This window comes from Mirounga leonina, unplaced genomic scaffold, assembly GCF_011800145.1.
Source record: "Mirounga leonina isolate KUSES-001 unplaced genomic scaffold, KU_Mleo_1.0 Mir_95, whole genome shotgun sequence".
NCBI lineage: Eukaryota > Metazoa > Chordata > Mammalia > Carnivora > Phocidae > Mirounga > Mirounga leonina.
Window position 1 is genome coordinate 3629330 of NW_023270865.1, and position 22089 is coordinate 3651418.

General features: G+C 49.1%; 1 protein-coding gene across 7 annotated transcripts in view; it reads left to right on the forward strand.

The window, feature by feature from the left end:
* The first annotated feature begins 13739 nt into the window (after nucleotides 1-13739).
* The window catches only part of ADAMTS16 (ADAM metallopeptidase with thrombospondin type 1 motif 16), a 142946-nt gene continuing 134596 nt past the window's right edge, over nucleotides 13740-22089 (forward strand). For 4 of the 7 annotated variants that reach the window (XR_004678010.1, XM_034998828.1, XM_034998830.1 and 1 more), the window contains exons 1-3: nucleotides 13741-14084; nucleotides 14165-14270; nucleotides 20853-21178. Coding sequence is in view for 6 of the 7 variants with exons in the window: in XM_034998828.1 (XP_034854719.1) it covers nucleotides 13971-14084; nucleotides 14165-14270; nucleotides 20853-21178 (546 nt within the window). In the remaining variant the exon portion in view is untranslated. Of the gene's footprint in view, nucleotides 14085-14164; nucleotides 14271-20852; nucleotides 21179-22089 lie in introns of all 7 variants that reach the window. The other 3 variants (XM_034998827.1, XM_034998829.1, XM_034998826.1) reach the window with 2 other exon arrangements.

Here is a 22089-nt window from a genome sequence, read left to right on the forward strand (position 1 = left end):
CTGTGGGAATCAACAGAGATGAGAAATAGGGATAAGATTGAGAAATGTCAGGGAGCCGCCAAATGGTACCCATCCTCGCCACAGCTTTATATTGCACAGATGCAGAAGAACATTCCAGAAAAAAAATCAAGGGGGTCCGCAGAGACAAACATGGAGAACAAACTCCACCAAGTTTTCCTGTTGAGCCCCGAGCTGGTTAAAGCAAAGGGGTGTCTCCTTCCCTGCTGCCCCAGCCCACAGGGGAGTGTCCCTGGGGCACCTCCAAGGGTGCGCGGGAGCTGTGTCTCCAGCCACCACCTGCTAGCTAGACCTCTGTGTTGCACGCTCCAAACTAACAGAGATAACCACGATGCCAGAAGAAAGGTGCCATCCTGCTTTCTCGCCATCAGAGTTCACCTTGTGCACAAACCCTCATTTTCCCTAGCTCACAGCTGGACAACCGAAAACAAGCAAAACAAGAATGAATTCTAGACCTGTGTTAGAGGTTCGAGGGTCGTGTAAGTTTAATACATACACCTGACCCCTCTAGGGTGACTCATTCTCTTGGGGATTTGTCTCTCCCCTTCTCAGGAGGGCTTCTGCCCCAAAAGTAGGGCAGTCCCTCACTCCCAGAGTTCCCCGAGGATGCCTCACCCCTACTCTGGAATCGGGGGGCTTCTTGAGCACCCATCTTTCTCTGACCCGTGCAGCTCTGACTGCAAGGGGCCATGTACAGCCAGCCTGTACCTGAGCTTAAATTCCCTGCTGGCCACCAGGCCTCTCCCATGTCCTTCTCCCCTGGGGCATCTCACCAACCCAGGAGAGGTCCCTGTCTCCTTCTGGGGAATAGGAAGTCTTTCCATCCAACCCTGAATCCTCCCCGCTTGTGGCTTATAACAAAAGCCAGGATCCACAGTTGACTCAGTGGCACTTTCCAAATCCAGTGCCTGGATGGTCCCCACCAATTAACTCAGAAATTCTGCATCTTCCCAGAGGTGTCTGGTATGATCAGCAGGTGCTGACCACCAGCTTCCACCCTGAGAAGGGGTTTCCAATCACTGCAGGCAAACCCATGCTCATTGCAGGTACCACCCCTTGCCACCAGCTTGTGACACCTTGGGGCTCCCTAGGGGGCAAAAGTCCAGACTTTGGGGGTACACCCATCCATCCCTAGCTGGCCACCTCCTTTCCCAACCTCTCACCTCTCAGAGATCCCTCCCTCACTGCACATTACTGAGGGCAACCCTGTTTTCCTCCAGCAGAAAGAACGTCCATCCGTAGGGTCCCCACCTGCCTCCATAGCTTCTCATCTCCAGAAGGCAGGGGTGACCTAACTGCTATTGGGGTACAAGGAGCAAATGGGGGTTCTCTGTGCACCCTGTGGTGCCCCCTTTTTTATAGAGAGCGCAAGTCCTCTGTTCCTTCGTGGGGTGGGCTCTGTCCCTGACAGGGAGGCACGCGGTTTGCAGTTTTCCAGAACAACCTCTGAGGATGGGTGTGAGTGTATGCCAGTCAGTCCTTCCACAGAAGTATGAATAAAGCCTGACTGTGGCCCCTCATTGGCACTTGCCCAGGCATTACCCATAATAAAGCCAACCTTTGGCCCCTTTTGTCAAGTGCTCTCTAAGACCTGAGTTTGGGAGGAGAAGGGAAGATCCGGTAGACGTTCCCCTGACATTCCAGGTTCTGTGCATGGCCTGGCAACACTCAGTGGGGATGGCCTTTGGGGACCAGCAGTGTTTGTGCCGGGCCATGCAGGACGTAGTGTAATGCCAGGGCTGATGGGGGCTGGAGGATAGGGGTCTTGAGTGGAGATACAGGCCTGCGACTGGCCTGGGCCTCCAGGCTGGGGTGCATCTGAGGAGCGTGCCCTCTAGATCCTGCTGGGCCACCTGCCACTTTTGCAAGGGGTGATAGAAGTCTGGCCACACTTGCCCCAGGGAAGCGGCCAGGATGAAACCGCTGTGACATGCGACGCTCTCCGTGGACATCAGTGAGGTCCCTGGGAAGCAGGTGTTGCCGTTGTCCAGAATAGGCATGAAGTTGCCCCTCCTGTGAGGCATTCCCTGAGGTGCTCCCCGGGATCCAGGCTGATCCGTCCGCTCTGTTGTGGGACCATGCAGCTGCCTCCCCTGCTTACTCCTGCCCCACTCAAGTGGATTAAATCAGATCACCGGACAGGCGGTGGGTGGGAGAGAGCAGGCCTCATCCAGGGACAGAGACAGGTCCCTAGGGCTCAGGGCAGGCTTGCAAGGATGGGCTGGACCGCAGAACCAGGGAGCCTTTGTTCAGGGGGTTAAGGAGGACAAGCAAGGGGAGCCGATAGAGATGAGGGAGACCGAGGCCAGCGCCCTCGGAGGCCAAGTCTGTTACGTGTCTGAGGATGTGTCCCTAAGTCAAGGATAATGGGAACAGGCTGAGGCGTGGTGAGAAATGAGTTAAAACAAGTGACTAGGAAGTGAGCCTGGGGATCTTGCGAGGGTCAGAAGCTTGGTCTTCTGGATGGTGCTGTGTGCAGGAATGGGGTAGAGGGAGCAGTAAAAGGATCTAGTAAGACCAGAGCCATCCTTAGCGCCTGGGTCCTCTGACTTCCTCAGCAACGAGCTAGGAGCTGCCATAACATAGCTGAGTTCAGTAGGTTTCTCCCCAGAAAAGACTATCTCCTCTCTTTTTACTGCCTCTCTCTTAACCCCAAGCTCATGGCCCACACATTTCTTTCATTTTATTTTTTATTTTATTTTTTAAAAGATTTTATTTATTTATTTGAGAGAGAGAGAGAGCGTGCACATGAGAGTGAGCAGGAAGGAGGGTCAGAGTCAGAAGGAGAAGCAGGGTCCCCACTGAGCAAGGAGCCTGATGTGGGGCTCAATCCCAGGACCCTGAGATCATGACCTGAGCCGAAGGCAGACACTTAACTGACTGGGCCACCCAGCCGCCCCATTTCTTTCACTTTAGAGCAGAGTCCGGGATGTGCAGAGGCCTTTACCAGATCCTACTTCCCATGGATTCGTAAGGAAGCAGGTAACCCTGAACTGGCTGAGAAAGTGCTCTCATGTCAATACCTAGATCCTTATAAACACCGTGTGTCAATGGAGCTGGGCTGGGGATTGTGTTGACTGAATCCAGACTAGTCTGCTCTCTTTAATTTGGGGCCACGTCTGTGGATCCAGCAAGGGAGGCAGCTTTTGTTATGACGGATCTGCAGACTGACCGTATTGCAGGACTCAGCCCCACGCATGTCGGCCCTTGATCAGGAATCAGGCGGAGCTGGAAGCCGACAACAGGACTGGTGGCTGGCTGTGTGGGAGCAGCTCAGCTGCCAGGTCTTCCAGATCAGGCAGCATCTCGAAGGGCAGAGACTCCCACCTCGTCCCGGCACCTCTGCCAGGCCACTGGGCTCTCCTCTGTTAAATCTGCCCTGGGCTCCGATGGGCCCTTCGCTCTTAGCATTTGCCTCTGTGCCCGAGGGCAGCAACCCCCGCCCTGGAGCTAGGTCTGTCCCTCGGCGTTGCTGGGTCACTCTGCATTGATCTGGTGTGTGCGTGGCCCAGCTCTGCACACTGGTGTCCCCTTGCCTCGTGCCCAATCCCTCGGGGCCTCCCTGGTTTAGGCCTTTTCCTGGACCGGATCCACCTTTCCTCCTTTGTAGCCGGTCTCTGCCCTGAAGCAGGCCAAAGGAGAAGCCCACATCATTTAAAATGTGTGGGCAGATCTTGAAAGCCTTAAACCTGCTTTGTGTTCTAAAATACGAAGTTTCAAGTTCTCTTCTCTGTGCGAAGGGCCCAGGGTCTGGACAGGAGGAAGGACCCGGAGATTGAATGTCAGAAGTTAGTAAGCATCCCACCTGGGGGGACAATACTTCTATGCTAGCCTCTCTGTGGGCAGAAAAATAATATTCTGCTCACAACCTAAAAACACATGCTCAGGGGTCAGAGCGTTAAGTTTTTCAGGACAGGCTAGAAGATACCATCTCCCGTTACCGCTCAGGAGAGTGCGAGGAGCATGGGTTTTTTTGAGCATCCTGAAAGGTGGAAGGCAGTTGAATGGAGGCCTGCTCCATCCTGCAGGCAGCTGTAACAGGAGTGAGAGCTTACCCCGTGCCAGGCCCCTGAGAGGGGAGAGACACAGAGGAGCAGACATCGCAGGGGAGTGCAAGCAGTGAGCCGGGAACTCCGGGAACAGAGGTTGTGAGGCCAGGTGACAGGGAGGGAGAGAAGAAACCTGGGTCAGTGGATAGGACGTGATCATCTGTTCTAGAAAGGGGTTTGTGATAAACCTTATGACATGAAAGGACAGGAGAAAATCATGGTGTTGCCCAAGACAGTCTCATCAGCTGTGCTTTCTTCTGCAAAGTGACTTCTTGCTGTGTGGGTTGACCTCCATGGAGTCTGTCCCTGCTAAGAGGGGCCCACCCAATGTCTGAGGCAGCTAGAGCTTGAAAGATTTAATTTGTCTTTCTTATTATATATTTAGTTTATTTTCAAATTCCACGTTGTGTTGAAGGATGCGATTCAATTTGTGCACTTACCAAGCTGGATCTGGCTTGAAGATGTTTCAGAAACACCAGCCGAACCCATTGGGTCTTTGGAGGGAACAGGTAGAGAAAGCTGGAGACGGAGAACCGTCTACTTGCACTCTTCAGCAAAAATCACAAATTCAAATTCCCCCAAAGAAATGACAGCTCAGTTATCTGGAATCAAGGGGAACGTTTGTATCCTGGCGATTTCTCAGACCCACAGCTAGTTTTGCTTGTAAAAGTAACATTAACTACACCCAAAACTAATGATGTACTATATGTTGGCTAATTGAAATTAAATTAAAAAACAAAGTCACATTAAGAATGTGGTGATAAATACTCAGGTCCTAGTCTGTAAAATAGGTATCATGTGGTTACCGATTTGGAATTTCGTAATCTGGGAACTTGGATTTTTTTCGTCTCATGAAGATAGAATGAGACAGCTGAACGAAAATTGCTCAATAATGGAGTCATGATGTTAATTAGTTGTACATGGCAGGGTTTTCCATTTGAATCTGTCCCAGGGCATTAAGCACAGCACAAACTGTGGTGTTTGTAACAGTGTAGAGGAGATTCTTTATCTCTGGAAATTATCCAGATTTTTCCCAGATTCTTTTGCAAAGAGCAAGACTGGGTTCTCCTCTCCCATGAGTTTTGCGAGGCTGATGAGCAGTTTTTCCAGTTATTCAAGGTATTTACAAATTAGATGCGATATGGGAAAAAGGAATCAGATTGGTCACAACAGATTTGTTGTGCAGTTCTTGGCCTTCGGTGTGCAGAAATGCTAAATTCTGTTCAAGAGACGCAATCTTTATCCTGGAAGGATCACTGGAATTATTTCCCATGTAAATCAACTGGATTTGGAAGCAAACCTTGCAGCAAGGGAAACACTGATGTTCATGTTGGATTTGGTCTTATCTGATACTGCCAACCCCCCTTTTCCATTTTTTTTCCAAGTAAATATATATTATTTTTCATTTAAATGCATTAAATTTCATTCATATTGAAATTTTCCTAAACTTACAGAGCATCTCTACATTCCGGGCATTGTTCTAGGTCCTTTATAAATGGTAACTTACCTCATCCTCCTATCAACCTGGATGGAGTAGGTTTCACCTTTATTGCATCCACTATAAGGTCGGGAAAATGAAGTCTCCTTCGAGTTAGGAAACATGCCCATGGCCATATCCCGGCATTCTCCATCGTATTATATTTACCTGACAAAGATTTTAATTTAATTTAATATTAATTGAATAGTTAATTTAATATTTCAGTTTTCCTTTGCAGTATATGTGTACTTTTTAAGAGCATATGATTGAATTTTATTTCCATTAACAGAATCTAAGACTTTGGTTTTTGTCTCTTTTTCTTTATGTATAGTGGACACAGCATGTTATGTTAGTTTCAAGTATTAAGATTTTGTTTCATAATAAGCAAATTTAACCTGTTTTAGGGATTTATAAATTTTTTATGTCTTCTCTTGTCACACCTATGCTTTCTCATTTTCATTTGTCTGTTGCTAGTCTCTGGGTTTTTTTCTACATATTCAAGAGCTCATTATTCTTCTCTCCTCAAATATTCTTCTTATCTTTACCACCAGTATTTACAAAAGAATTTTAGCTTTGTTCGCTGATATTCCAAGTTACGAATAAAGTAGAACATGCAGATTCCCTCATCTGTAGGATAGAATTTCAGGAGAATTTCATTTTGCTTTTCTGCCCCTTCTTCCCTGTCTGCTTCTTGAAAATATTATGCAGAATATGAAACCCACTATTTTTATTAACCTCATTTAGTTATACATACATATGCATATATGCTGACTTTTTCCATAATCACCTTTGTAGTTCTGTAATGTCAACAGTTATCCAAACTCCGTTTACCTATTTTAAACACTACTCATGTAATACCATATCTTCCAAATAATAAACACGTAAGTATCTAGATCTTTCCAAAGATGAAAAAAAAAAAAATGATACTTAGGATATTCCAGGCAAACTTATCGACAAAATGCAAGCCAGACACGTGCTGAAAAAACACCAAGATGTGGGTTACTCCTAGGAGGACGCAGGCTAAAGAGCAAAACAGGCTGCCATGAAAATAAAACCAAACTTGCTTCCAGACTTGCTCTCCTCTGCAAAAGCAAACACCAGATCACAACAGTGATATATTTGGGAGAAAAAAATGCTGTGGTTTGGACATTTAATTCCAAGTCAACCTTGTCATGACTCAGGGAACAGAAACACATTGCACTGTTTCCCCTGCTGTCCTGCCCAGTGACAGTCTGACTTGCTCAAATCCTTCCATCTTCTTCCTCGGGGACACTCTGCTCCACAGTGGCCTCCATTCCTGTGGTCGCAGGGGGAGGAGGGGAGGTGCAGGGGCTCTTCTGTGCTCTGTGTTCAGATCATTACAACCAACCCTAACATGTGAGCAAGGCACTGCTGTCTCTCTTGTCCATGGATAAGGAAACTGAGGCCCAGAGAGATCGGGTCAGCTGGAAAGGTCCTGATAGAGAGACTGGACACAGCAGTAAGGACATAGGGCAACCCTAAGTCTAGAAGCTGGAGCTGCCTTTCAGGAATTCACTGAAGGATTCATTGTGTGGTTACATTTGAAAAAGAAAGGGAACTGGGAGGAAAGGAAGGAAGGAAAGTAGAAAAGAAGAAAACAGATGTTTATAAAAGGGGAACAAGAGGAAAAGCAGTGGGGGTGGTGGCTGCACTCAGGTGGGCCCCAGGCCAGCCCCAGATGGCAAATGCCAGCCCACAGGTGGACCTCAGGCTCCCTGCCCTGCTGGACTACACCTGCTTCCCAGACCAGGCAACGGGGATGGGCGGATGTTCACTGCTCTGCGATGGGCAAATGCAGACTAAATTTCCAAGAGCATCTGGAAGCTGTCCAAGCAATTCGACCATCACGTAATATCACTTGAGTTCATTAATTTCAAAAAATAAGGATCTTGTATCCTATGTCTACTTCATTTCTTTTTTCTAGTAATTCATTCTTAATTCATTAAAAATGCGTCTGCTCCAGTTTGGGAAGAAGAGGATGCTCTTCCCCACGTGTTGTTCGAAAAGCAATATTCTGGATATTTTCTTCTCTCCTGGTGCCTCCTCAGGACTCACACTATTACTGTTTTTCCTAAAATTTACTAGGGACAACTTCCCAGGTCCCGCAGGAGTGACAGCCTCATGCAATGCTTTTTGTCACTGCCCTGTTATTGTCATGAATGTGCTGGTACAAGGACAAATTCCATGAACGGGGCATGTTTAACAAGAAACTCCTTCAAATAAGAGCATTTTTGAACTCTTTCCCATACTGTTAAAGAGCATGCTCCGTGCCCTCTCTCCACTCTGAGGGGAGCTCTGGGGCTCATCTCCATCCCCTCTGCCACTCAGTGTCCCCAGGAAGGGGGTCACCTACTCAGTAGCGGAGTTTGGAAGAAGAAACCAGGTCTGATGACCCCTCCTATTCCTCTTCCCACTTGGGAGCCTGTGCCCTTCATTTCGTGGGTCCCCGTGGTAACGTCTAGATGCGGCCCCTTCAAAACAGGGTGGGCTGGAGGGCCTGAGGTTTGGGGGACCGGTAAACTGAAAGTCCAGGAGCCTTGAGGATATAATTACTAGCAACAGTAAGTACATGTGGAGGAGGTTTGGGGTGGGCTTTGGGGTTTGAATTGTAGTGTCTGGGGGGCCTCTCGGGTTATGCCAATGTTTGGGTTTGGCCATTCCAATTTTTTTGCCCAACTGCCATTTTACTGCTAGAGCAAGAATCAGAAGTGCTAAGCTTCAGGCTCCTGCATGCTCTGACTTTGGTGGGGGGCTGCAGCTTTGGGGATTCATTCACTAGCACATAAAACCCGCAGAGAAAGGGCCGAGGCTGGCACAAAGGCAGGAGGTGCTCAGCCAAGGTGTGGTGAGCGGCCTTGGAATGCATGCCACGATGTAAACCAGGGAGGTTCCTTCAGAGGACTCAGGACCCAGGAAAGCAAGGCCAAGCACCGCCTGAGTGCCTTTATCAATGATTTCTCTTCCACGTGGAACTCATTCCAACCTCTTTTCTCGCTTGCTTCTCAGATACTCCCTGAAGCTTATGGCCTCTGTCAGGTCATGACACCGTGGAGAGTCCCATCCTGAATTCATTTTTCTAATTGTTTACAGACTCAGGGTGGTTAGTGGTGAATAAGAACAATCAGGTCAACATAATGAGCATTCCATTAAGTTAAAGGCTTTCAACTCAAAAAGACTTCTTAATTTTGAGATAATGCATTTACCATATTTTTCTTAGCTTAGGAAAACGGAAGCCTGGCCACTGGGAGTTGGTTTTCTTTGCGAGTTTTCATTGGGGAATTTTACTAGGCTGTAAAATCTGGAACAATGCTCCGCATTCACTATTGTCTGTCCTGGCAGTGAGCTGCTCACTTAAAATATCTTGATTACTCTTTAATTGTTCTCATTTGTGCATTCATCCACTTTGTAACTTCCACCAATCCTGTTAAATAAACTTAACATCGTTCATTTGTCCACAAGCCCAACATCACACGCTTCTGCAGGCCACCGTCATTTCTCACCTGTTTCCTGATAAATTAGTCCATGTTGGTCGCCCCATCTGCAGCCCGGCCATGTACAGTCCCTTCCCCACTCTGAACCTATGACTCCCCAAGGACACTCTTGCAATCCTGCGCCATGGCGCTCCGCGTCCATTCAGGAAAAGCAGATGAGTGTCCACAGGAGAGTGGGAGCAAAGAAGGAGTTGGCCATGAATAGGGTGCATGTGAGGCGAGCTCCCTCGGATTGCTGGCAAAACCAGAGGCAGAAATGGGAAAAACACTGGCAGCTGTGGCCACAGGGAATGACAATTTTTATGTTCTAGAGTGATGCAGAGCACCACAAGAGAGCAGGCAAAGGCCTGTTGGACAGGGGAGTGGGACCGGAAAAGGAACCGGATCACGCCCACCATGATGGCTACTCGAAGAGGATGCAGAGGATCCGGTCGGCCAGGCCACCAGCAGCCACCAGTGTGGACAGTTCCTGCCTGAGATCAGATGGCAGTCGAGCCTCGTGCATCAGAAGGACTCGGGGTTCCAGAAACAAAAGGCTAGGAAGGGAGGAGCGGAGGCCTGGGGAAGAGAGGAAATAGGTTACCTAGTTTGAAATCCATCTTCCCTTAAGCACTCCTGCAGCCATTTTGATTTTTGTGCAACTTTATGCTTTTGAGGGGTTTCAACATGACCTCCTTCAGGAGCCAGAATTAAGTTTCTTGAAACTCCTGGTACTTCCTGTTCAGAAAAGGACCTGCCTTCCATGAAACGAGAACATGGAATCTTGTGATTGAGGAGACAGAATGGAAGCTAAACATACAGAGAATAATTTACTCGCTTATCAAATACTCACTACACTTGATTTCAGAGACTTGATTTTGGCTCAGGTCATGATCTCAGGGTCATGTGTTCGAGCCCTACATTGGGCTCACATGCTGGGCATGGAGCCGGCCTAAGATTCTCTCTCCCTCTCCCTCTGCCCTGCCCCCCTCTAAAAAAATCTGTGTAGGGTCGCCTGGGGGGCTCAGTTGGTTAAGCAACTGCCCGGGGTCCTGGGATGGAGCCCCACATCGGGTTCCCTGCTTGGCAGGAGGCCTGCTTCTCCCTCTCCCACTCCCCCTGCTTGTGCTCTCTCTCTCTCGCTGTCTCTCCCTCTGTCAAATAAATAAATAAAATCCATTAAAAAATAAATCTATGTATAATAATGACTATAAGCCTGTCATAAACAAAAATTATAATACTGAATAATTATATTTTATATAATAATCTAAACTAATATTTGAGCTAAATTTCTAAGTGTTTAATAATAAAGGGAAAGTGGCTTATAAATGCCATGTTTTGATTGAAGGAATCTAACCTTGTCTGTCTCATTGCTTCCCAATTTCCCTTTGGCTTCTTTCTAAGAGTCAAGTCTCAAAGTGAGGGAGGAGATCAGATTCTGGAGTGTAGCCAGTAACAGACTCAGCCTCGGAATCCAACACTGAAGCTCTGGGGCTTCTGACAGATCCTTGGGCCCACAGACCTAAGGTGTGAAACCCTCTCAGCCCCCAGCAAGCTGACTTGCTCAGGTTCAGCCAGGACTTGCGTGGGTCTCTGGAGGAAACACAGAGGCTGCATCCCACCTGCCACCCACTCTGGGAGGTCCTTTCTTCCAGCAGCTCCTGATTTCCTAAGTTGTACTAAGTCAGACTTCAGGGCCAGCTCTAAACATCAGATAATCCACAAGACACAGGCCCTGACCTAATCTTTCACTTTGGGAATTTAAAGCTTCTGACATCAAACATGGCCTTTTCTTGTTTCTAAATATGCTAGTGTTTCACACTGTGGAGGTACTCTTTCTACTTGTAGGACTATAAAGCATCCTTTAGAGAAGGGCTATGGGGCCAGACCCCCCTGACCCAGCCTCTGGTCAGGTAACAGTCACCTCACCCCACCCCCACTTCTGACGCCAATTTGGAATCTGCTGTCACCTGAGCTTCTGATCAAATGGCTACAGATGGGAAGGACCCCCTCCATAGGTTCAATTAATTTGTAGAGTGGCTCACAAAACTTAGAGAAACATTTTACTCCCCAGGTCACTGGTTTATTATAATAAGATATAAGTCAGAAACAGCCAGATGGAGAAGCACAGGGCAAGGTCTGGGGGAAGGGCACAGAGCTTCCACACTCTCTGATGCTCCCAGTTCCCTGCTTCTCTACCTGTTCACCAAGGGGAAGCTCTCTGAACCCTGTTCCTTAGGGGTTTTCATGGAGCCTTCATTACATAGGGAGGATTGATGAAATGATTGGCCATTGGTGATTGAACTAAACCCCCAACCAGTCTCCCCTTCCCTGGGAATGAGGGGGTCAGGAAGTGGGACTGAAAGTTCCACTCTTCTACTCACCAGGTTGGCACCTCAAGCAACCAGCCCCCTACCTTGGATGCAAATCACCTTGTTAGCATAACAAAAGGCCCCTTTCTCACTCTTTTCTTAGGAAATTCCAAGGGTTTTAGGAGCTCTCTGTCAGAAATGCTAAGACCAACTATATGTATCCTAGTGGAAATCACAACTCACCTCCCCTCCACCTTGTTTCAAGGCCTTTCTCATATGCAGCTCATCAGGCTCCCTCAGCTCAGCTCCCTGCCTGGCCCCAGGCAGGAGTTTGCTCTGTGTCAACTAAGACACATTCCTGGTCTGGGATGAGCATTGAATTCTGTGAACAGCTAAAAGAACTGGAAAACACTCATCGCTGTAAAGGATATGGTTTCTTCACAATGGAAAGAGACTCATTGGGTACTACTCAAAAAGAAAAAAAAAAAAAAAAAACCTAAAACTGAATCCTTTCATTCCATCTGTTTAAACATATAAAAAAAAGAACCCCTGGGTGCCTTCATGGGATCTTAGCTAGACTTGGAAAATCTGATCCCCTTGCAGGTTACAGTCAACATAATTAGAAATAGAGGTCCGTATTTCTCAAGCATGTGAGGACTTGCACTCAGGACAGAAGGAACTGCAGCCTCCCGCAGAAGCTTTGCCAGACCCAGAGGCTCTGCCCGGCCAACCTCAGCCTCTGGTTCCCCTCAGGCTGAGCTCCCTGCCCCCTTCACTGAGTCAGACCCTTGTCCAGAGCTGGAGGAAGGGGAGGAGGCAGGTGTTTTAAAGACCACCCCCAATGCAGGCCTTTCAGTAAAACTATTTTCACTTTAAGACCTGTTTTCAAATAAATATGAGAGAAAGAGAGAGAGAGCCGGCAAGCCAGCCACTGCTCAGCCTGGGGGTTCTGCTGTCCAAGCCCGGGATATCTGGCACGTCCAGACTGCCAGAAGTAGGAAACATGGACAGGCTCAAAGCTAGTTGGGCAAAGGGAACCAGAGGCCACAGTCACCTTTTCCCTCTCCACTTTCCCCTCCAAAATGTGCAAAACTGGCAAATCTGGGATAAAGTGAATGTGAGGGACACTGGAACCACAGAAGTAGGAACCCAGGCTTCCAGGACCCGCAGAAAGTACTTGGCCAGAGAGGAAAAGGGCAATCCGTACAGCAGAGTGGTCAAAGGCAATGCATGTGGTGAGAACACGCACTGGCACACGTGTTCACTCACGCACAGTGCATACACACGCACACATGTGCACGGGTAAGTGTGCACATGCGCACGAGTACAAACACACGTGTGCACGCACACAAGGGTACATACACATGCACGTGTGTGCACACACGGGTACATACACACGTGTGCACGCACGCAAGGGTACATGCACACGTGTGCATGCACGCAAGGGTACATACACACGTGTGCGCACACGCAAGGGCACATACACATGCACACATGTGCACACACAAGTGGGTACTGAGGCACAGCCGCACTCACGTCCACACGCACACACATGCGTTCACACACACCGTGGTAGAACACTGACTGGGCTTGCTGCCAGGCCAGTGGTCAAGCACCTGCTGCTCCCTGGGCCCTTGGCACCCTGCCTGCAGCCGGGCCCACAGGGATCCTGAGCCCCAAGGCCTCCTAATGGATTGGCTACGCGCAGCCAGCCAGCAGCTGGGCACACAGGCTCTCCAGGGCAGGTGGCCCCGGGGCCAGGAGCTCCTCTACATCCAGGACTGACCAGGAGACAGACGTTGCTTCTTAGACCACCGGGCCTCCCATCCCTCCCCAAGGCGAGAGCAAGGCACGAGCAAGGCACCTTTGTGTGTACTCAGAACGCAGGACGCCCTGAAGCCCTGGGCGCCGCTGTCCCGCACTCGATCTCCCACACGCAGCGCGAGGGCCCGCGCAGCGGCCCCAGGCGCAGCCCGGCCTCACCTGGTGGGCGGCGGGTGTCTGAGCCAGAGGCGGCACAGGTCTGGCCCTGGGGGTGCTGGCCGGGCAGCCCTGGGGCGGGGCGGCGCGACTGCAGGTTCAGAGGCACCGGGGGGTGGTGGCTCAAGCTGCTCACACTCAGAGCCTCCTGGCCACCGCTCCAGCCGCGCGCCCAGGGGAGCTGGGCGAGGCCCCGACCGGCCGGCGGGCGAGCGCGCGCAGGGATCCTCCCAGCCCTCCTCCCCTCTGCCCCACCCCGCCGCCCGCTTTCTCCGGCCTCTTCCCTCCCCCGTCTGCCCCCCCTCCTGCCCTCTTCCTGCAGCTCCCCACCCCGCCGCCCCTGCCAACTCCTCCCGCTCCCTCCCGCTCCCTCCTCTCCTCCCCTCGCGATCCTCTGCGCCTCCCCGCCCTCCCCCCTCCTCCCGCCGCTCTCCCACGGTGCGGGCTGGTGCTCCACCACCGCGCCCGCCTCCTGGCCGCCACTCCGCCCCCCGCGCCGCGCGGAGCCGCAGCGATAACCCCGCGCGGGCGGCGGAGGCCCTGCGGGCAAGGTCCTGCGCGCGGCCGGCCGGGTCCTCGGTGCCCACTTGCCGCCGCCTGGCAGGGGCCATCCCGCGGCCCTGGGCACCTGGAGCGCCCCTGGATGGAGCGGCGCGTTCTCCCCGCGGGGACGCAGCGCGGGCGGCGGGCGCGGGGCGCGGGGGGCCCCGGCTGCGCGGCGCTCTGTGCCCTGCTGTTGGCCCAGGTGGCTGTGCAGGTGAGTCCCCGACGGGGGGGTGCCCCGCGTCTTCCCCCCTGCAGTCCCGGTCTCACCGACGTGTGGCCGCTGTTTTCCAGCAGGCACCTGCGTGCTCCGTGGGACCCGCAGCGGCCTCGCCAGGGAGCCCGAGCGCCTGGCGTCCCCCGGGTTCTGCGGCTCAGCCGGACTGGATGGAAAAAGGCGGTAGGTGTGCGGGGAAGGGGGGTTCCAAGTCCTCACCAAGTGGCACTGGGTTCTAAGGTGCTGCGAATGTTCCTCCCAGGATGCTGCCTTGCCTCCTTGCCGTAGGAGCGAGCGCCCATGAGTCAACTTTCACCAATATTCATTTTGTATTCCGCTGTGAAACAGTAACGCTTACCAGCGTTATTACCAGAAGCGGTAGGGGGAAAAAACAAGCAATACATATTGAATAAGAACATTTAAAAAGCAAGGACTAATCTAGAGGTTTTATTAATTTATGCATTCAGGACATTAGAAAGCGCTTACTACTCCTTTCTCTACCCCTTCGCCCCCTCCTGAGCCTCCTCCGGCTTTTAAAGCGAAGCCTCTCTGTATACCCTTGATTAAAGAGCAGGAGACAAAAGAAAGCCGTTTTTGCTTAATACTGATCCAGTTAGTATGAAAGGGGATGCTATTCAGGAGTTGAGCCATAACTGTAACATAGTGCATGGAATGGGAAATGCGCGTTTGCGACAGCCCAAGCAATGCCCGAACTTTCTGCCACGATCTGGCGTACAAGTCTGATCCTCTTGCAATGCGTGGTTTTCCTTGTGCTGTTGGCAAGCTGCAGTTGTACATGTCACATCTCCTGGGAATAATCGGCCCTGCCCTGAACTGCCTTAGGCTAAAGGGAAAGGCAGGTGTGGGATGTCAGTTGCTGGGTGGTTTTTATCTGAACCCAATCCTTTGGCAGTTGTTCTGTACTTTGCAACATTTCCAACAATAAATTGACATATCAAGTGTTAGTATTTTAGAGGAAGGACGAGGTTTGATTATCCCAGCTTATTTTCAGGAAATCTAGAAAAGTTAATAACTCAAAGTTTTTGAGCATAGTTTTCCATCTTTTATAAAGACAAGAATCTGACGCATGCATTAACTATTTGAATTCTGTCCCACTGAGTGAGTACGCGAATAGTCTATAAATACAGTGGTAGGTAGACGAACGCTGGAACAGAAGACCTTCAGCACCACCAGAGGGCGCTAGATGTAAGTGATATGAAACATGAAAATCACTTAGGGCTCCGTAATTGCTGGAGAAAGGTAATTATCTATCTTTTTAAAGGTCACCTTCTTGGGCTTGCCCTTGTCTTCTTTCATGTTTCTCTCAGGATGCATTCCACAATCTAATTATCCATATTATATTTGTCTCTCCACACACACTTCTGAAAAAAAGAGTTTTTTGTTAAGTTCTCTAAAGTTCTCTAAAATCATGAAAATTCATGAAGGTCTCAGGAGATTTTTCAGGGGACTGTATAACATTTTATTAAGGTAGGAGCAATACAGACAGAGAACCATTTCCGGAAGGAGAAGTCAAAGGCTCTCTGCCCAAGTGAGCTTCCCCTGCTCCTGGCCAGGACGGACTCCTGGGAGCTGGACTCTAGCCTGGCTGGCATGCGGTTCGAAACACCTGGCACCTCGGCTGGTGTCACAAGCCAAGCATTGCCACGTCATGCACATACCTCGCCTGGTCAAAAACTGGCAGGGAACGTGTGAGCCGTCATCCATGAAGTCATAGCCTAGTGGACAAAGTCCAGCCCCCTACCTGCCTACCCTCTGTGTGTTTTAGGTCTTTAATTAGAAATGGCCAAGTCCAGGGCCGCCTGGGTGGCTCATCTGGTTGAGCGACTGCCTTCGGCTCAGGTCATGATCCTGGAGTCCCTGGATCGAGTCCCGCATCGGGCTCCCTGCTCGGCAGGGAGCCTGCTTCTCCCTCTGGCCCTCCCCCCTCTCATGTGCTCTCTGTCTCTCTCATTCTGTCTGTCTCAGATAAATAAATAAAATCTTAAAAAAAAAAAAAAAAGAAAGAAAGAAACGGCCAAGTCCAGAGAGAGTGGGTGTTACCAGAGGGCTTTCACACTACCAGAGCAAAGACTCTTTCTGCTCAGCAGGTTCCTTGTTTCGCTGTAGAACAGTAGGGCCAGGGTGCACTTTGTGTAACTGTTGCATTTCTAGGTATCTGTTACACAGATTGGCTTTGGGATCGCTCTTTTTGGCCATAAGGTTTGTTTCCCGCATAATTCAGCCTTTGATTGCCAGTTTTCCTCCGTGTCTGAAGCAGTTCCGCAGCGGGAAAGAGAACGCCCTCTATTCTTGATGCCATGGTGGATAACTAAACCGTTTTCAGACATTTAAGTACGCCTGTTTCATTTTGGCTGATTCAGAGTTGTTTTTCCTTAGTGGGAGATTTTAATGTTTTTCCTACAAATTTGCCTTTGTAATAAAAATAGAGGCTCCTGTTAAGAGCCAAGATGTATCACAGATTTGTTAGCTTTTGATTCTAGAGTAAGTTATGCTTCCAAGGCAAGGTTTAGAAGTTCTTTAGAGATGGGTTTCGTCGTACATAATAGACCTGTTGTTTGTGTGTGTGCATTGGAAGATTACATTGATCTACATTCAAACATTTGGGGAACATGAGACAGGGTCGTCTCTTTCAGGTAGCGTGCTTGTTGATCTTACTTTTTATTTTTTATTTTTTATGTTTATTTTTTTAAGATTTTATTTATTAATTTGAGACACAGAGATACAGAGAGAGAGTATGAGCAGGGAGAGAGACAGAGGGAGAGGGAGAAGCAGGCTCCTCGCTGAGCCAGGAGCCCGACGCGCGGCTCGATCCCAGGACCCTGGGATCGTGACCTGAGCTGAAGGCAGACGCTTAACGACTGAGGCACCCAGGCGCCCCGTGCTTGTCAATCTTTAACGACAGGCTCTTTGGAGCCCGGATTTAGGGCATTTTCTGGTTTCCATGGGGTAAACGGGTCAAAATACTCGCACCGTTATCGCTTCCAAGCTATGGATGTGATGTCACTGAGTACAGGGGTAGGATGCAAGGTGCAGATCTGCTCTCGGCAGCTGTTAGGAACCAGCCCTGCATGCTCAGGTGGACTACACTTCATGCATTCAGCTTGAAACCAGAGTGTTCTTGGACTTGAGGCTGTGGTCAGAAGACCTCTTGAAATCAAGGAGTTCTGACCACTGACTGGAATAGCCATATGTGAAGTTTTTCTCCTTAACTAAGGGTGAATAGGATACAGGTCTCATTTAAAAGAGTCTCAAACAGGGGTGCCTGGATGGCTCAGTTGGTTACGCGTCCAACTTTTGACTTCGGCTCAGGTCATGATCTCGGGATCATGGGATTGAACCCCGTGTCTGGCTCCAGGTTCAGCTGGGAGTCGGCTTGAGATTGTCCTTCTCTCCTTCCCTGTTCCTCTCCCCCAGCTCATGCTCTGGAGTGTGCTCGCTCTCTCTTTAAAATAAGTAAATAAAATCTTTTTTAAAAAAGTTGAAAAATAAAGGATTCTTAAAGATTAGGAATCGCACTAATTTTTTCTTGAAATCACAAGCCAATAGTTGTGGGGGTTATAATCTTAAAACATAAGCTCAAAAGTTAATTTTTTCAGTCTATTGCAGTAATGTATTGATTTATTTCCAGATAGTAATAGGAGTATGATGAGATGCCATGCTTATTTTGTTCATTCATTGAATTCTTTAGTGATGACCTTTTCCACATTCATTGACACATAACCAAGAGTACACATTTGGTAGAGAGGACTATCGTGGGACTAAATCAGGATTCCCCGCCTTGGCAGTATTATTACTTTGTCCCAAGAGCCTGTCCAGTGCATTGAAGACTCTGTAGCAGCATCTCTGGATTGGGTCGTTAGATCCCAGGAGCACCACTGTCCCCTCCCACTCCGTGACAGATGGAAATGTCTCCAGACATTTGTCTCCCCGGGGGTGTGGGAGAGGACTTGCTGGTTGAGAACCAGTAGACTAAATTGAAAAAACGGGTCTTCTTCCCATCGTGCATTTGCTTCCTCATTCTTGGGAACAGATTGTCATAGATTACAAAGCGTGGCTTTGCTGTTTCTGGAGCTGGTGGCCTGGGGCCAGCCTGTACCCGTCCTCCAGAGCTGATTGTTCCTTTCCTTTAAGTTTGGCAGAGCTGGTCACTGAAAAGTAAAATATGCAAAGTTACAGTGAAACAAGTCCTTTTAAAAACAAAATTAAAATACGCAAATCTCATCCCTCATCATTATTTTACTCTTATCTGTGCTCTTGAGTTATTTGCATTATTCGTTTCTGTGTGCGGGAGATACTCCGTGTGTACTGGTGTGTTACTGGGTATCTCTTCCGTGCTCCACATGGAGTGACATCACCTTGGTGCTGGAGATCAGCCACGGTGGGAGTCTTACACCGGGGGGACTGGCAAATGCGGTAAAGCAGGCCGTTTATTCTTTCGCCTCAGATAGCTGGTTGTCTAGCATTTATCAACAGGATGCTGTATGTGTTTATGTAAAAGAGCCTTATCAGTCGCTATTTTGAGAGTAGATACTGTAGAGATACTAGAGAGTAGATACTCCCCTCCAGATAAAGGATGCATGTTATATGTCCTCCAAAACAAAGGTCATAAGAATGTGGCTTATATCATCTGGAAACAATTTGATTTCTTTAAGTGGTAATCATGTGTTTATGTGCAATAAATGTGCTGATTAGGCAGTGTTTGGAAGTGTCCACAGCCTCTGTTGGAATAGACACAGACTTGGGGTGGGGGGAGAGGGGTCCCCTGAGAGTCCCGGGGGCAGAGTGAAAGGGGCAACACCTCCACTTGCGCCAGCCTCCCCCCTCCATCAAGGAGGCTGGGGATGTGGAAGGCAGTGGGGAGAAACTGAGGTAGAAAGGCATGCACACTTGTCTCTCAGAGTGGCCCAGGACAGCCTGCAGTCACATCCTTACACCAGACGAGCAGATCCCTGACTTGTTTCCCCTTTCTCCTGTCATTGCACACAGTTGAGCCAGAGTTCTTTTATTTTCTTGGTTTCCTAAGTAAAACAGGAAACAGGCCCAATAAAGTTTGCCCTCTGGGACACAAATGCTCTACTTCGACATAGATTTTGATGGTTGGTCGTCCTGTGATCTGCTATAACCCGCTGCCCGTGACCCTCAGGGTACCTGTTGATCCCTGAGTGGCAGGGCCAGGCCCCTGAGGTCGCACATCGAAGCTGTTGCCCGGAGCAAACGGCCTCCCTGGGGTCGCCAAGGCCAGAACCGATCGTTGGGTTATCCTGCCACTGGATCGAGTTCACTGCCGGCCCTGGACACACACCTTGCCACTGGCTTCAGCATGGGGGGCTCAAGGCAGGGCCTCACCATCTGCGGCCTGCTCTCTCTCCCCCAACCCACCATGTGCCATTTCTGATCGGTGCTCGCTGCCTGTCCTGTTCAAGTGTGACCTTTCCCTGTTCCTGACGGCACAGGGACCCATGGACGGACACCTGCACTGAAACAGATTGGTTGTGAAGAAAACCTCATTTTTCCAGAAAAAGTTATTACCCAAATACTGCTTACTTCTGACCAAACACCATCTCTGTGTTTTATCTTATGACTCTAAGAAGAATGTCCAACTCGCACTAAAGCAGAAAAGAGTCCCGGTTATGAGACTTTCACAGCTTCCTGGGTGCACATTTTATAATGAAAGGAGCTGCAAAGCTTCTGTCTATGCTTTCCACAGAGAGGGCCACGCTGTGACATTGTCGTCCCCTGATGCCCCAGAGGCCTGTGTGGGTGCCCTGAAAGCAGAAAGCCCCTTTCTTCACATTTCAAAAAATTACGTATTTGAATGTGTTTTAGGCTAGTATACTATGAATCAGAGTGGGCAGAAGACCATGGTGCACATTGGGGAAGACCCTGGGTGGTGAACTCTGATGTCATGCCAAGAACTCAGGCCAGTGAGCGGGTGGACAGCAGTATTCAGTGGGAGCAGACCGTGTAGGAAACGTTAGCATCTGGAATATGTCTGCATATGATTTGTAGGATTCCTTGATTTAACAATTAACTGTTAAAATATTAAGCAGCAAAGTATAGCCATCGTAGTTGTCTTTTTTTTTTTTAAGATTTTATTTATTTATTTGAGAGAGAGAGAGCACATGAGAGGGGGAGGGCCACAGGGAGAAGCAGACTCCCCGCTGAGCGGGGAGCCCGATGCGGGACTTGATCCTGGGACTCCAGGATCATGACCTGAGCCGAAGGCAGTCGCTTAACCAACTGAGCCACCCAGGCTCCCCGTAGTTGTCTTTTTAACTAATTTTTGATAAATTGTTGGTATTTTGAAGCTAAAAGTTCGTGTCAGCTCAATGAAAATTTTTATAAAAAACAAGCATGGCTAAAAAAATATTTAGAACCATAAATGATTACATGTTATCGTGAGTGCAAAGTAAACATTATGAAATATAATCCTAAAAGTCCATTTTCGGATTTCTTTGGTCTGTGATTCGTTTTTCCTTTGGAGTGTTGTAGATTTTGCTGGATTGGGAATAACATATTTTGGGGCAGCAGAGACTTCTCTAAAGGCCACTTTGAAGATTTTCCCTCCTGACTATGATTATTCACATCCTACGGTACGGATTTGAGCTTGGCTCAATGCTGACATTTCCTCCCATCATTTTTATTGGGCGGAAGTGGCCTCTGGCAATAAATTATATTCCAAGACTGCCTGATTCTTTTCAGAATCCTGAATTTACTCAGCCACACCTTCTCTTTGTCTTTCAGAATATGACCTGGTGTCTCCCTATGAGGTTGACCACAATGGAGACTATGTGTCCCACGAAATCACACACCCTCAAAGGAGGAAGAGGGCGCTGGCCCAGCTCGGGGTGGAGTCTCTCCACCTTCGGCTGAAGGGCTTCAGGCACGACTTCCACATGGAGCTGAAAGCTTCCAGCAACCTGGTGGCTCCCGGATTTATCGTGCAGACACTGGGGAAAGGAGGTACTAAGTCCATGCACACCTTCCCGCCTGAGGATTTCTGTTTCTATCAAGGCTCCTTACGATCCCACAAAAATTCCTCGGTGGCTCTCTCCACGTGCAGAGGTTTGGTGAGTACAGCTTGGGTGTGAGTGGTGTGTGATAGGGGACTGGGTGCTGTTTCCCTTGAGAGATTGTAGCTGGTTCCGCTATTATGGCAGGACACATTTCTTTGGTCTGTAAAAGCAGGAGGAAATCGCCAAGTAATACTCTCTAGAATATGTCGTTCTTTGGCACACTTGGCAATAGAAGCACATGCCCAGACTTCTGTTGTTTTACAAGAACCAGGGAAGAGCGCGCCAGTGTGAAAATCGTACTTCAAGCTCATGGCCAGGTCTGACATAGAGAACTTCCCAGGGGCCGCTTCCACCGTAACTCACTGGTCCGTGCAGCGCCGCAGAAATGTCTTCATTCCGAATAGAACAGCAGTACGAAACTGATGGGCCGGGTGGATTATTTGATCCGAAGCTGGGAAGCACTTTACCTCTGCCATTCTGTTGAGGATCACATGCTGACAGAATAGGGCCTTCGTTCCAAATGCGGTGATGAAGCCATGGCCCGGCGGCAGTCCAAGTCTTCCTGGACCGATGATTCTGTGCTACATTCCCCATTTTCTTAGTATCTGATGTAGACACTGAACATCACTTGAATGCTTCCGGTGGTCCCCTTTGCTGGGACCTTACAGTGACAATCGTCTGGCCCCCCATTGAGAAGATACCTGCATCCCTCGGGCTGCCCCAAGCCGAAATCCCAATGCCTTGTCTTTTAATTTTCTTAAAATACTTCCATATTTTTAGGGAAGAAAAGCTTAGCGGATACTTTTGAGTCTTGAGTACATTAATCATTCGGACGCAGATGAGTGAGACAGGACTTAGGTAGCTGAGCAAAAATGTGTGGCCAAAATGTTTTAAGGTCTTGACCATAGTAAAGGTTTGGCAAACAGGTTTTTTTTTTTTTTAAGATTTTATTTACTTATTTGACA